This window comes from Zerene cesonia, chromosome 10 (assembly GCF_012273895.1).
Source record: "Zerene cesonia ecotype Mississippi chromosome 10, Zerene_cesonia_1.1, whole genome shotgun sequence".
NCBI lineage: Eukaryota > Metazoa > Arthropoda > Insecta > Lepidoptera > Pieridae > Zerene > Zerene cesonia.
The window spans coordinates 5,534,063-5,550,957 of record NC_052111.1 but is presented as its reverse complement, the minus strand read 5'-3'; the positions used below and the strand labels follow the sequence as shown (position 1 = coordinate 5,550,957).

General features: G+C 34.5%; 1 protein-coding gene across 2 annotated transcripts in view; it reads left to right on the top strand.

The window, feature by feature from the left end:
- The window catches only part of LOC119829313 (toll-like receptor Tollo), a 49,375-nt gene extending 35,316 nt beyond the window's left edge, over positions 1–14,059 (top strand). For both annotated transcript variants that reach the window (XM_038351782.1, XM_038351783.1), the window contains exon 3: positions 10,617–14,059. In XM_038351782.1, the coding sequence (XP_038207710.1) occupies positions 10,645–12,372 (1,728 nt within the window). In that variant the 5' untranslated portion in view covers positions 10,617–10,644 and the 3' untranslated portion in view covers positions 12,373–14,059. The remainder of the gene's footprint in view (positions 1–10,616) is intronic.
- Positions 14,060–16,895: the final 2,836 nt, after the last annotated feature.

Sequence of the window (16,895 nt, the reverse complement as noted above, 5' to 3'; positions counted from 1 at the left end):
GATTCGAAATTCAAATGTAATATTTTTTTATAATTAAGTGTAACAGTATTTATGGCCAGACTAAGTATATAAATATTTTTCGACCGGAAATGGTTTAAAATTTTAAAATATTGCTATGTTAGTTCTCCATTCTCATTTTTTCATGTAAGTGATTTCGTTCTTATTAATGTCAATCAGATTTTCTGTTTTTAACATTTTTCTCACTAAAATTTCAATATAGAATGTGGCTCAGACATGTACATATCTAGATTTTCATCGCGTGTTCAATCGGTCAATCTCACGTCTCGCTGAATTCAAATGACCACAAGCGACAGCCGGGCCCATGGTAGCGATGGATTCCGATACTAATTAAATTTTACGTATAAAATGCCTGAATTTTTTTTATTCTTACATTGAAATACTATGAAATGCTCTTTATTAAGGCAGATATAATAAACATGCTTCATAAGTACGCCTCGCAGGTGGAGTTTTTGTTTCGTTACAATTTTAAAGCCCATAGGCAAAGTTTTTATCCTGTAGTTATAATTCTCAATTACGCAGCGTATGAGTAGTTTTAGTATGATAGAACGCATCTCCAATAAATTAATCCACCTTAATATTATCGATAGGTAAATTCAAATAGGGAACGTTTCTGTAACAATTCCGCTATTTCATTATCATACAAACTTTGGTACAGCTCGGTTACTTAGCAATTTCACTGATTAAGGGTATAGGAGGTACGTGCAGTGCCAGTGGCGACATTGTGGCAAATAGCTCGATCGTGAGCTTCAATGAATATTTATGCTTTAAGCTAACTTAATATTTGGATACGGTATATTTGACTGTAGACAGCTGGCAATTCTATGAAGCATATAAATTGTTATTTCAAAATATATTTTATTCACAACGTGTGACAAAGTTCTGTTGAATTTACGACGGATCGAGTTGAATTATATACGCTTTGTACGCTTTTTCATTTTTGACGAAAATAGTTCGGAATTCTTTAAATTACATTGTCTGCGTTTGATTACATTTCGTTATAAGTAATATGATTTTGTTTTGTTAAAACTGTAGTATGTATTTTTGTCTCTTGGAGTAGCTAATTTAAAATTATAAAATCATAGTTCTAGAGTGGGATTTGGGTGCGTAGTTTGAAATTTGCTTCGTAATCGAGGAGTGTCATTTCTCATACGGGCTCTAAATTGATGTTAGTTGGCCGCTCAGAATGATGTTCCTGCATTGACGTGCTTTTGTCTGAGCAATTCAAAGGTATAAGTGGGTCAGTGGGAATTTCGGAACAGTACTGGAGAGGTTTATGTGTACACACGCTTTTGTGTTCGATTGTTTATCCGTTTAGTTTATGTCTGTAGTATTATGTATTTACTCTAATGCACGCTCTGTAAAGGCTTTTAAATTACAATATAACGTTATAAAGCACGCTTATCTAGCGTAACATAATCGTGACTCGCCTTTCAAAAACTGTGATTCATCGGCTTTCATATTTATAAAAGCTCGTAATCAGAAAATGGAATCGCAAAGTTTGCCGAATATCAAACAATAAAGCATTTTAGCAATGAATATCGTCATGTTTAAGGAACGTGCCGTCAAAACAAATGACGGTTAAAAATTCAGCGTAATATAAACAAAGGCTTGTTTGGTTGTAGGCTGTAGCGATGCGGGAGGTGAGTCTCATTTCGACAGGCGGATAAGTGCTGGCGTAATCTGTGCTTGGGCTCGTGTAAATGCAAATTGTCCCATAAAGCCATCGCCCGTCCCCTCCCGCGGGTCGCTCCTCCCTGCCTTAATGAAGAGTATCTCCTCGGTTCCAGCTAGTTCGTCATCTCAACGGCGGTTTACTGGCTTTACGAAATTAGAGTTCCCTTGGAATTGCTTCACCTATGTATCGACCTTAGGTTTCTGAAATGGCCGTTCCATAAAATCGATCTAATCTAAGTTTACAGTTCTTGGGCTCTGTAACGCGGTTTTAACCTTATTGGGCCGCACCTTAACATTATTATTGCTTTATATTTATGAGCTTTCCGTTAATACCGCACCTGTTTCGATCGTTGTAGTCAACTTTGAAGACTTGTTTACGCATTTATGAATATATTTTTCAGTAATATATGGCTCTGGGATTGAAAGGAATAAGAGTTTGTTGATTATTCATGAGTTTTGAATTAATTTTAACAGGTATAATTTATTTTTTGGTGGTATAACTTCCGTTACGCATTTCTGTTCAATAGATGTGATGTTTTTATTTATATTAACAGTTTTTCTTTAAACGTACAAATGATCGCTTCTGTCTGTATAAAGGTGGGGACGCGATATTTTATTAAATTTATTCTCTATGCATTATTATTATGATCACGTGGATTTTTAATACTATGTAAAAACAATTAGAACAGGATAAAATGTATGTCGATTCTGACTAAGCATCAAATTGTCATTGTGGTTGAATTTCCGGATTTGAGGATGGCAATATTGTTCAAGTCAAGGGCATCGCGGCACGTCGCCCTACTTGCCTAATTTGAAAGCAGCCTCAAGCTATATTCATTAACGATTCGCGACTAATAAATGTTTTATGAACAAAGAGCTTCCCCTTTAGCGGTTGTAGGTGAAACAATACGTATGCCGCGCGGGGACTCAGTGTTGAATTACAAATACGACGACTTGACGTGAATTCGAATAGGGCGGGCTATTTGTACCTCAGTCTCGCACGGGATATAGTTTCATTGTTATATTGTTATGTCTCATGTAGGTACGACGAGTTGCTGAGAACGTTTTACGCTCATGAACTGTGTTCGAACGTCTTATACGAACGTGGACTGAAACTTGCTAGACGGCGATGCTTGTACTACATATAAGTTTTTTATGAAGCGTAGAAGCGTGTAACAAGCTCGCAGCGACAATTAGATCCAACGTGCAAATATATTCTCTTTTACTTAGATAAAAATATGTATATATTGAAAGCTTTGGTGTGGCGCAAGAATATAGTTCTATGAATGCGTTTTGTTCATTAATAAACAAGCGAAATTTACAAAAACTTTTGATTGCATACATTAAAAAAATAAGTGCACAATGAAATATTCCAAATTGTAATATAGAATGTGATCTATTGTACAAGCGACGAAGTAAAGTGAATTACGCAGCTTTCCCAATACTTTTTATAACGATTCATTATATAGTCTCAAATCATTCTGAGATCGTGACGAATGCTATAATTGTTGTATTGGTTCACGAGAAAAATAATTATGGAAGTTTGAAATGTTATATTCATGGGCGGTGAAGCGAAACGGTGGGAACATTTTGAATTTGGCTCACTCTACATTTGATACGAACGGAACACTTAGTGGTTTGAAGACCACAAGGGTTTGATCTTCTAGAGTTGTATTAAAGAAACGTTTACTAGCATTAGCATAATACTCTCGGTATTGCCACAGATAACAAAATATGTATATTACTAAATAGCTATATCTTACAATTCTCCTTCAATTATATAGAATTTAATGTTATTTGTTTGTATAGGTAATTGAATACTTTTAGTATCTAATTACTAAGTTGATACTCAAAATGTAATAAACTTAAGTAAACCTTTACGTTTTTGTTTATTGAACTATTTTTCACATCATGATACAAACTCACCTTTTTAAACTTATTTTTTATGGTCCATTTACCAATTTTGATTTATACACGCCGAACTTATAACTCCTCTTTACTGTATAAGTGATACACGAATATAGTTCTTATTCCTTAAGTGTATTGGCTAGATTGGTATTCGTAGATGTAATCGATATGTCCCGTCTACCGTACGTAGATCATCGGATAACATGCGGTTGTGGTAGGCGATCTCGTGGGAGACGTCTCATAAACACTACACATTTTGAAGGTGAATGTGAGTTTCATAGATATGAGTTTCGATTTCATGAAATTTGAACTACTTCTATGATATGTTCCCATTAGGCTTCGATGGGTACTTGATGCGGATGACATTATGAGTAAAATAATGGAAGACGGTAAATGATTTGTTTCTTATATTGTCAATTGTATAATATACTCTTTACTCTCCGATATTTACCTGTATTGCGAAGTTAACAAACATCCACATAAATGTATAAAATTAGCATATTATAAAGATTTGTTTGACAAATAACAAACTTTTAATAGACAAGGAAGCGACTTTGCTCCCTAAGTTAGCATTTAGATATTTTAATGAATCTTGTTGTAGAAATCTGTTGTCTAGGAACTTATAGCGATGGAAACTGCAAACGCTACTCTTCCAAAGGAGTTTATAGAAACTTGTCCAACAACTTCGCACGTCTTTGTGTAATATTGTCATGCTTGAAAAGCTTTAGCAATGCTGTGCTACAGTTTGTTTTATATTGAAAATCATGAATAAAAATACATTGTTTATTCATGCACGAACATAAACAACAATTATACTGGCAATGTGTATATATACTGTATTCTTAATGATATGTGAACGTGTATCAGAAGTTAAACTTTATTATTAATATATACGATATAGATATTTTAGTAACATTTAAATACTTACCTTTATCTAGAAAGCTTGACCAATCAACTAATATCTTTAACGCCAAGTAGTATCAAGCATCAATAGCAGTTAAATTGTCCACTATAATTCCGAATACAATGTATTGACAATGTATCCATACAGAATATCTTCCGCAATAAATCACGTTATCTCGTGGTCAGGACACTGACCTCCGGAAGCCGACTGATAAGATGGAGCTAGTCTGTCTTGCGGTACATAAATCTTACTGCTTTTTACTCACATTATTGCATACATAGCCCAGGATGTGATCCCGCTAGGCATTCTAAGCCTTTCTAGCTGTTTTTACACTTAAAAGGTCGCAACAGAGCGTGCCGAGTACTTCAATGAACTACTTTTATAACTGAAGCCCGTTGTAATGCTATTTAGACTCAAATCATTGATCGCCCTCCTCATTTTATGGGTTACGTTCTAGTACTTTGTTTATGTTTATTATCGTGTTATATATACATTTCATTACGCTTTGGACCATTAATTAAATTGGAGTCGAAGAAATTATAATAAAATTTCTTTTTTAACTTAACGAGATCCGTTTTCTAAGCGAGTTAACAGTTTTCGTCGTTTTGGTCTTCTAGTACCTAATGCAATCAATGTCCAAAGGGCAAATCGTATTAATCAACTCAATATAGCCTTTGAGCGTCGCAAACCATTTGCAGAACACTGATTAATAAATACCTCTTGATTCTGATCAAATAGGAATCTGCTCGTGTATAACGGAGTCATTGGTTTTACATTACTTTATCACATAGTACTTATATAGGACTATTAACAATGAAATAAATCTAGTTTGTAGCACAAATTTAGACTCTATTTCATAGGCATAAGCCTGTAATTAAAATTCTTCAAAAAGCTTAATTTTAAGGGATAATATCGGTTCCTTGTAATTCTACTTTCACGGTTTAAACAGCAGACATAATGAAGTCCTTGTCTTTTACTTTTGAATGCTTTAAAACTTCTTATTCACGGGCTACTTTTTAGGTTGAAAAGTACGTGATCAATCTGTCGTTGTAACTAGCCGGCTCTTTTACATTTCCCGAGGGGTGATGGTTAGACCACCCGGCTAAAAGGCACGATATTAATGTAATTAGTATTTTTAAATGATTTTTAAACAACGGAATGCATATCTAGAAACGATAAATAATACTGTTATCACTTTATAGATGTACTGAACAATGAAGCAAAATCAAGGCAAATGCAACTCTCATTATATGAAACGACCCAGTGCAAAAACTGGTACACTATTCGCATCACTGTGTTTGTCTCAGGCCAACGGTTACTTGAAGTAAAATCCTCCCATTCATCGTTCATTCATTCATAAAACGCATTACGTTCTAACCCCGTAGCCTCGGCTGCAAACTTTGAATACGTTACGGGAAATCCCTCGTATGTTGCAATAGGGAATGGAAACTGAAACGTGGGATTTTGTTGCACGTTACTCTTTTCGAGACGCGAGTGAGCTAAGCACGGTACAGCCGTACAGCTACAGATATATAGCTTTACGCTCGCGTCGGGTTAAAACCTTTGCATTTTGCATTCAGCTTTCATAAATACCAGTTAAAACTATATGTATACAGTTTCAATTATCTACACTTGGCTGTAAGGCTTAATGCACACGCATTGATGGTTTCAAATTTGAATATAAACGTACGTTTTACGGTGGGTACGCTAGTACGAAGCACAATTACATTTAATTTTATTGTTACTTTTTGCGGTATTATGTGAATGAGTACGCTTCCGCTAACAAGACTATTTCCATTTTCCCGTATTAGCAATTTGCCATAAGTGTCTACCAATTTTTATTCACATAAAAGGCTTCGCTTTCTCAATGAAGACAAAGTGCGGGGCTAATTTATTTCATGGCCGGTCTTTATTTATCGAAAACACGTATTTTTCAACGTAAGAAGAAGGAGATGTATTCGACTCATTTGCCTAAAACCCACTCCATTAAATAACCCTAAAAGAGCCGCCAGATATCTCACATGGAATCCTTGGGATTTTCGCTCGGGGTCGGTTGGCGCGATCGCGTTCCGATGGCTTCTGAGTGACGATAGCGCTTCAACGAGCTATTTCATTATTCAGCTTCGCCGATTCCGTTCAAGATGCGCATATCGGTTAAGGGTATTGACTAATTTTCCAGTCTTTCATTCAACTTCATTAGGGCTGGCACCAACTTTTATTAAGAAGATTTTTTTACATTAAGTCGCCAATAATTAATGTTGATTACAGATTAATTAAAAATAGTTTTGCGACACTATTGATTTATGTTTTGTAATTTAAATTTAATTTGATAAATTTGAAACAAATTTAATACTAATTAATGTAAAGTTGTTCACTTGTATAAGCATATATGAATATTCAAAATTATTTCAGCATACCAGAATGTAACTGGGTATTTGGAGCATTGAAGACACACAAAATGCGACTTGAAACAACTCGCTCATTTATCAGTGGTTCGAAACAACGCCCAAATGAAGCATTCAACGCCTGAGCATTTTGAATCGAGTTAGACGAGAACAAACATGGTTGTAATCTGCGCCGTCCGTTCTGGCCTAAATTCATTCATTGACTATTCATCCGTGCCCGTATCGGATGGAGGCGAGTGACGAAAGTCAAAGCTAAAGCAAACGGGTGCTAAAAGCCCTTTGGCAATCTCGTGTGCGACTTGGCGTCGCGGCCGTGTGTGGCTGGGCGCCGCGGCGGGCTCGATTACCCGCGAGTGGCAAGTTTTGTGCTCGCCTCATGGACGATTCATTGACGGCCCTCGTTATGGCTCACAGCTGAATGCCGCCTTAGCACTTCTCATTATTGCGTTTATAAAAGCGCCCATAGAGAAGACTGATTCACTAAGTTCGCTGCGTTACGATGAAAGAGAAAATGGAATTGTGTAGGTGTTTTGTTCGTCGTGAACTTCCTTTTTGTTACTTTGTTTACGCCAAGATATTATGTAGATAGGTTATAGTTAGTATAGGATTCTTGGTTTTTATTACATCAATATTCAGTATAGGTATTTGGTTTGTTTATGAATGAATATAAATAAGTTTTCGTAGTGTTTATGCTTGAACAATAAATATACAAATTTGTTGCTCCATACGATTGGATCTTATTACATATATATCGATTGGAGATTACAATAAAAACGAATGAATGATTTCTATTCTATTTATGAAATCATTTCGTATGATAACATGAAGAAATTTATTTTATCTATCTTTCATTACTATCAATACGAAGGACAACTCAATAACAGGTGCGGTTCCCTCATAATATTAAAATCTGCTAGTGAGTGGTGTAGACAGTTTATCATCGTTATTTTGGATGATTGGTCATTATTTAATTAATATCACCCGGGAGACTAATTAGAAATCCGAACATCGATAGAAATTCGATTAATATCCATTGCTAATATGATTAACTTTTTGAAACTAAAATTTTCGAATATACGAAGGACGCCATTTAAAATTTAGTGGTGAACAATAGAACATAAATTGTGTTCCTTTGAACGTCACAAAATCTACTTCTGTTAATGTAGAGTCGTCTATTTGTTTAAAGTAGCAGATTCTGCAAACTCCATTTACAACATTTCTTCGTAAGAAGAGGAATGCCGTCATTTATTTTCCTAGAACTCAACGTGAAGTTGCACTTGCATTTAGAACGCTTGTCATTCGCCTGCTTTTTGTGTTCTACCCGAGTCTCGAAGCGTTGGACTCGGTAGCTGACCAAGTTTTCTCATTATACCAGGCCTTAGCTTAAAACCAACGTAAACATGTGTATTTTGTGTTACAAACAGAACTGAGTCAAAACTATTTTCAAACACTGCTTCGTAAATGTAATCAAATCCTATGTAGTTTTTAGCTGGGTATTATTAAAACATTGCACGACTTAAGCTAGTCAAAGTGGAGAGGGTTCGGATATTTTCTGGGGAGTGGTTAGCCGACTTTTACACTGGTTTTATTGTCTTGGCGCCCCTCGTAAACCGTCCTTTGTGTTAGTAATGTCTCAAGTTGTATTAACATCGTGATAACTTTAGTGGGAACCGTTCGCTACCTCTGTTGATTACTAAAACCACAATTATATAGAACTAAATGGATAGTTTTGATAATAATTAAAATATCTCGACCCTGTTGCCATTTATTAATTGTGGTGAGACCAGTGCCTTTAACATTGAATTTACCGTTTACCAATGCTTAGTAAATTACTGGCATCTCCGATAGTTAGCGGTTAGGTTTGTAATAGATATAACAGAGTTATTGGTCGCTACGAATTCCAAAATTTAATTGAATCATCCTCAAGGGAGCTCAATTCTTCTTACGGGTATAAAACCATGTTATTGTAAGTAATCCTTAGAATAAAAATAAATTAAAAAGTTTCGAAGAATAAATATTAATACAATTTCACTTAATCTTTGATCATGTCAAAAGAACAAAGTTCAAAAGTCATTTGCGTTACATAAAAGCGAAATTAAGACGTTGAAATCGTTGCCCATTCGTTTTTGGGGCAGTAATTCTTAAATTTTCCAATGAATTTAGCGGTTTCAATCGATGTGACGTAATAGAAAAGTTCAGTACCTAACAACAAAGGGCGAAACAAGTTAACGAAGCTCACGAAAGCGAAATTCAGGATCTCAACGCGCACTGGCGGGCAGGAAATTAAAAGACAAAAGAGTCCCGGCCGGAGCAGTTTAGGCTCGGAAATAGAGGGCGTGCCCTCCCTTTTGGCCCTTTTATAGGAGCCGCTTAACCACGACCACCTTTGAGTAATCCCAAAAGAGCACAATAAATACTGTTTAGAACGCCATATACTTATTTATATATAAATATCAATGTAATGACAAAAGTTGAATCTAAGTTTGAGCTTCTAATAAAAAAAGGTACAGAATTAATCCATCTTAATACCGGGTCTGATATGTATCGAATGTGCGTATACGTATGGTTTCTGTAATTCAGGCGCGATGGGGTAATCCATTGGTACAGGATGATATCAAATTGCGAAGGGAGGCTAAAGAGGTCGACTTCTCACGTCCTCCCAAAGACGAATTCTCCGAACGTTAACTGCTCATAAAATTGTATTTATTCCGTGGAGGGTAAATTTTATCTTTAGAACATTGTACTTATCGGTTAAGATAAATGGATTAACATTTAGAGAGTCAACAATAACTGACGAAGTACTGAGTCGAGTTCCGGCCCTGCTTCGTTTTCTAATTCAATTTGCATTGTGAATCAAAAACTTTTCGTGACACTGTTTTGCATTATTAATACTTTAGCGTGGCGTGATCTCCCTGGAGGTACACTAGAAGCCATAAATTGAATTCCAACCTTCGCAATTAGTTATTCCCGCGCGTGAAAACTTTTGAGATCGTTCGCTTTCGTTAACAGATGTTACGGTGCTATTCATTATACATTCCGTCGAATTGTAAAGCCGAACATTTAATTTAAAGTACCAAACGCTCCTTTGTTAATAGCCGAGCGTTTTGGTAGGTATTGTGAAGGAATTGTTCGGGCGGCAAAGGATTAGTGAAACGGGTTCAAGATACAAGTTTCTCGTATAAGACGTACCACCGTCTAGGAAGAAAACATGTAGGTAGTATGTTATATTGAGTAGATATATATCTATATTTTTGTGGTCGCGACATGCGTTATCCGGTTATTGTTCAACAAAATTGTAATTATAATATAAAGCATTAATTGGCTACAAAATAAAAACTAAAACTTGTTATAACATTAACATTGTATTATGTATTCGACTAACATGTAAATGTACAAAGTTTGTTATCGAGAATGCATGTAAATCTAATATTCATCCAACAATTCAGCTCTTTCGCAAACAAAATAATTGCGGTGGTGGGATACATTTGTTAAGCGCAGTGCGGACCAGAAATTTGATTAAGATTATATAATAATGATAAGGTTTTTGTATTTAACTCTCCCCTCTCGTTTAAAGAAGTACTTAATTAGTTACGGTAATGAAAATTTTAAATCTCAAAAATGTTCAAAGAAAATAATATTACGACTTTCGTAACTATTGTTTGTTATGATGTCACATTTAACATTTGTATTTTCTTTAATTTCAGGTATTAGGTGGCTCATATATGAAATGTTATGGGCTCACGCGGCGTAGCACACTGGAGTTGGGTGGTAGTGGTGGCGTGGGCATGGACGGCAGCTGCTCGAACATTGTGTCCCCCGCGATGTGCCTGCGACGATGCGCTCAGAGCAGCCTCTTGCGCCAACGCAGGCCTCGAAATTGTACCTATACAACTAAATCCAGAAGCGACCCACATAAACCTCACCCACAACTCTATCGACAACCTTCTCTACACCTTCGGTTTCTACACACAACTAACCATCCTCGATATCTCCTACAACAGAGTACAAGACTTAGGTAGTAAAAATTTTGATAACAATATTGAGATGACGCATCTTAATGTAAGTCACAATGCACTAAGAAAATTAGATAAGGACACCTTTGTGGGGCTGAAGAGGCTTATTGATCTGGATTTATCGAATAACGAGATATCCATTATACACGTGCAAACATTCAAAGATCTCTCAGTATTAGAAAGACTTGATTTATCAAATAATAAGTTGGTGACTTTTGAAGCAGATACATTTGAACCTTTATCTTCTCTGAGAATTCTCTCTTTGAAGAATAATTCTATACTGGAGATACCGTCAGTTAATTTATTGACTGTAATTCATATGGAATTTTTAGATTTATCTGAAAATTTAATACAAAAAATATCAAAGCACGGTATTCCGTACTTAAAGGAATTAAGACATTTAGATTTGAATAATAATATAATCGAAGAAATCGATCCACTTGGATTACATAACTTGCCATCCTTGCGGCATCTAGACTTAAGTGATAACAATATGACTACAATTCCTACATCTGCACTGTCAAAGTTATCCAATTTATCGCACTTGTACTTGAGTGGTAATTTCTTCTATAATATAACATCACTGTCTTTCCAAAGTCTATTTCATTTAAAACATTTACATCTAAGTAGAATATTCAATTTAGAGAGAATAGATGCTAGAGCTTTTGTTGATAATATTAATTTACAAAAGATATGGATGAATGAAAATTTAAGAGTGAGAGAAGTGCCTCCAAGATTATTTCACGGAAATCCTAAATTGACTCATATTTATATGAAAAATAATGCTTTAGAAACACTCGAAGCATCACATTTTCCTATCGACACATTGCAAGAGCTGGAAATTTCTGGCAATCCATTTGTATGTAACTGCTCGCTCCTATGGCTTTGGAAGCTTGGAAGAGAATGTGAAATCCGTAGCAAAAAGTCAGAAAATACAAGCACTATATTGAAAATTGATTATGAAAATATCAAATGTGCTGCACCTAATCACTTGAAGGGCATTCACTTCGTCCAAATCCCAGAATCGGAATTCGGCTGTTCCAGTGGTTGGGTGGTAGTTGCTATTGTAGTAATGACCATTAGTATCATTACTAGCATAGTTGGAGGAGTTTTGTACTTCATGGGACCGTTAAAAAAGTGTAAAGGAAATAAATCAAAACAAGTGATGACCAGCGTCATGTTAAATGGCGACGTTTCAAAGCTCGGCAATGGGTTGGTGTATACGACGCGTGGCAGAGAAGCTGATAACAAAAGAGAAGTCGACAGGTATCTAATGATTGGATCGTCGGTTACGAATAACTTCCATTCTTTAAATCCACCTTGGCAGAGCATGGACAAGAATCCTTATTACCAAGAGGATAGTGAAGAACACATTTATCAACAATTTGCGTATGAAACTATTACTCCGCACAGGACCCCTGAAAAACCACATATAGTGTATGTGTAACATAAGGCTATAGTGATAAACGTTGTGAATAACATTATAAGATTATTCAAACGTTTCACAAAAGACAATTAAACACGGACGTGACTACGAGTACTAAAACTTGCAATAATGTAAATAGTGATATGAATTTGTAAGATGTGATAGCTTTGTATATAAAGATGTATATAAGTTAATTTTTAATGTTTTCGATTTTGTACTTAACTTGTTTAGATATTATTATTGTGAATATATTTTTCGCTCGATCCTTAAATGTACAGTTAGAATGTTAGCTGTTATTGCGCTTTTACGTTGATATTTCGTCCGTTCCTCGCCTCATCATTTAAGTGATGTTGTATATTTTTCTCCTAAACTTTTATTCCTTCTTTATTTACTCTGTAGTTCCTCCAATAGTACATAGCCATTTAAAGTATTGTAATAAATTATATTTAAATCATGTAATTAAATTGTAGCAATACATTAATTATATTTTCTGAAATAAAACACCAATACTTTATGAAAACTTTGTACAAAAATGAGCAATATAGAATACTTACTTCATACTATAATATAACGCGTTAACTTTTATTATTGAGAATATTGTTAAAGTATACTAATTGTATTTAGGAATGAATTATAAAGTAATAATTCGCTTAGAACAATAATAGCATTGTCAGAATCGTATTCGGGATAGATTGGAAGTCAGATGTAGGAGAGACACAAAAATAACGTTACTGAAATTTATAATGATCAGTTTATTTTCGTGCTGGAGTTTTAAATAATCTAACTTGAACAACTAACTCGAATAACTAACGAGTCGAATAATTAACCGTCAGCTACCTAACTGCGCTGTAACTTTTTAGTTATTTTGCGTTTACGCTGGCTGGTAATTTTCAGATTTTTTAGAATGGGCAAAACAATGCATTAGTATATGAGAAAGCAAGACGTGATTCTTTTTATTTATATTGATTTATTGTACAATCACAATGACTTTAAATACTATCAAGTCTGGATTCAGAATACCTAAACGCATATAGTAATCAAACATGACACACTATAAATCGTCTGTAAAGGAGTCATAGACGGACTACGATACAACAGTACAGACTTTAGCAGTATATAGAAAAAAGTACTAGCAACCTTCGACCCTATTTCAACTCTCTGACTTCTTATCTATCCCCAATTGATGTAATATTCATGTATAATATGCAATAAACCAGTTGCTCTGATGGTAAGGGGTACAAAACGAAGTTAGTACATTATTTATTGGCTATTTTTGTAGATTAATTTCATGATACCTTAACCATTTTGTTATTAAGATGTTCTGGAATCAATATTTTTATACTTATTAATATTATACGGCCAATTTAAATGTTTATTAACCGAAATGAGATTTAATGAAATTAGTGATTATTATTGGAGAGAATCTCTAAGGTGGCTAGGAATAAAAAAATTCTGTTAAAATGATTTCATGAAAATTTAGAAGCATATATGATGGCTTAAATACGTTATATGCCCTTGCAATAATTTTATACACGATTTATATCAAATACCTGTAAAACTCCCTTATTGCCTATCATAACCCAGATTATAACTAATCGAATTAGCGCATACAGTCATATGATAGAATAAGAATATTTATACCTACCTTAAACTTTTGTTATGAAACTTATTTAAATATATAACGCATTGAAACAAACGACAAATAAACCATTTAAAATTTAAAATTGTTGTATTATTTTTACTTTCCTCTTATCTATTTGAGAACAAAAGCTGCTTAAAAAACTATCTTCAATATATCCTATATACAAAGCACTATCTTAATAAATTGAAGAAATTCTTAAAAATATAAAGTTAATATAGCTGGTAAGTCAACAATTTCAAAAACTTCAATGGTCAATAATATTCCTATTTCCACATGATTAAATATAAAATATAAATGGAAGGTATCAATAAAATATATCATGAATATAATATGAGATGAGATGAGAATAGAATTCGAAAAGAATAGATTTCGAATATGAACAGAATCGCTGGACAAATGTACAAAGATGTAATTATTATAATATCTAATATATAAAATTCTCGTGTCACAGTTTTCGTTGCCAAACTCCTCCGAAACGGCTTGACCGATTCCTCTGAAATTTGGTAAGCATATTGGGTAGGTCTGAGAATCGGCCAACATCTATTTTTTATCCCGATATTCCTACGGGATACGGACTTACGCGAGTGAAACCGCGGGGCGCAGCTAGTATTATATAATAATACTAGCTGTAACCTGCGGCGCACTGGCGTGGTACCTGGGTAAAAAGTAGTCTATGTGCTTATCCCGACTATAATATACCAAGTTCCATACACATACGAAAAACTGTTTTCACGTGAAAGAATAACAAACATCTTTCTTACTTACAAAGTTTCGCGTTTATAATATTAGTTAGATGTATGACTTTTTATACCTGCAAAAAACTCATCCGTACTGATAGTTCTTCAAATTTGCGATTAACAAATATTAGATTCATGATCCCGTATCGAAGATATTCGACCATTGATACACACATTGAACATGACACTTTAAATGGGTGTGGGACCCCATTTTGCAAAAAAAAAGCCTACACATACGTATACACGGTATTTTTCATCAATTAATAAATCAGCTTTCAGTCAATAGTACAATCGATTATATGTCATTGGTGAGCCAACACATTTACCTAAATCAACACGAGCGAAACAAATCCATTGCCAACAGCGTTAAAATATATCTCGCTAAAATATAATAAAACAATTTCAATACAGAAAACGGGAAAATAAAGAGCAATTAAACATCCACAATTACTCGTTATTCGGTTAAAATTGAAGGTGGGTAGATAAATGAGTTCTCGCTAATGAATTTCGGTTCGGTCAGGAAACAAGTTGATTATGATAAAGCCATTTGTCCGATGATACCAACTGATGACGTTCATTGGACGTCTGATATGTGTTAATGAAAAATATTCATCTTAATAGGCTGTTTTATAGCGGGCGAACAGTAATGCAATTTCTTTTAATGAGGAGTGAAACTGTTTATAAGTTATGCATTATTTCGATTTTAAAATTTATACAAATGCGGTCTCCGTGCAATATTTTGTGACTCTTATGATACTTTTATATTAGATACATCATTATATAAGTAAACAGCTGTTTTGGTATATTCACAAGCTTATATGGCGACGACGGCTACGTAAGTCGTAGTAACAAACATAATATTATGAATATTTGCTAATAAAATCATTGACTTATATGGAAATTAAGCGTATATTTATTTAATCCAAGGATACCAACAAATCAATTGAGAGAACGTAATCAAAATCATTTGTTTTCAATTCATAGTTTTGTTTCCTTTTGCAATTTTCATGATAAGTAGGTACCTACCTATATTTTTTGGTTCTTATTAAGGTTCTATTAAAACATATATTTCACAATGCTGGGCAATTCAAGATTTAATAATCTTATATTTGTATGTATCATATAAATAATAGTCTAAAAAGAAGGTCAAATAAAATATGTCATATATATTAAAACTTTATTTAAAGCAATTAATTAGCTCCTCCCGTACGTGAGCATAAAATATCAAAGTGCCAAGTTTTAACAGCACGCATTCATTGTAATAAAACTGTTATGAACCCAAATGTATGCAGTTGGTGGCATCTATTCATTCTGCGTAGCAACAAGGGTTTAGGAGTGCCGCGAGGGTCTGAGCGCTTGCAGATCTGTAATGGAGATAAATGAATGTCAAAGCTCTCATTACCAACGCGTCGGTACTGGTGATGTACAAAATTGCGCGGGTTACTCTCATATAATGGACTAAGCGTGTAAGGCATTTATATAGCAATTAGGAATTGTTTTAAACTTGACTGTGTTTGCTTGTTGTTTTGGCTGCGACTCTAATATGTGTTGTAGGAGTAATTACGGTCAGAAACTTCCCTCTTAGCTCATTCTGCATGCCAATTTGCACGTGGCTCGCCACTAACCTATGTTAAATAAGCCTTATTTGTAATTTCATTTTGTTCTAATTGTACGATTTAGATAGGAAGGGAACGTTACGTTTTTGCTTTTCAAAACAATGTATAAGAAGTTTTATTTTAAGTCTATTTATCAAAATTTTTTAATAAATGAAAAAAATAAACGTAAACTACATGAGAGATAAGTGAAGTCCCGTGTCCCCTAGTGGGGTATGGGGCAGATGATGTACATCTGTTTCACTGATCGATTTTCTTTACGGACAAGTAGGCGATCAACCTTCTGTGTCCTACCAGATCGAGACATTTTTTTTGTGCGTCCCCACCGGGAATTGAACCCAGGACCCCTCGGTTCTACGCTCACGCGTTAACCACTGTACCAAGGAGGAGGCACATGAGAGATATCTATTATAGTATAGATATCTCTCATGCTATTACAGTATATAAAACATTAAATACATTTAATAAAAGTATGGAGATAGCATAAAAACATCATTAAATTCTTTAAGTTTCGTGCTCTATATTCTTACTTTATCCCGAGTTAAACTTGAA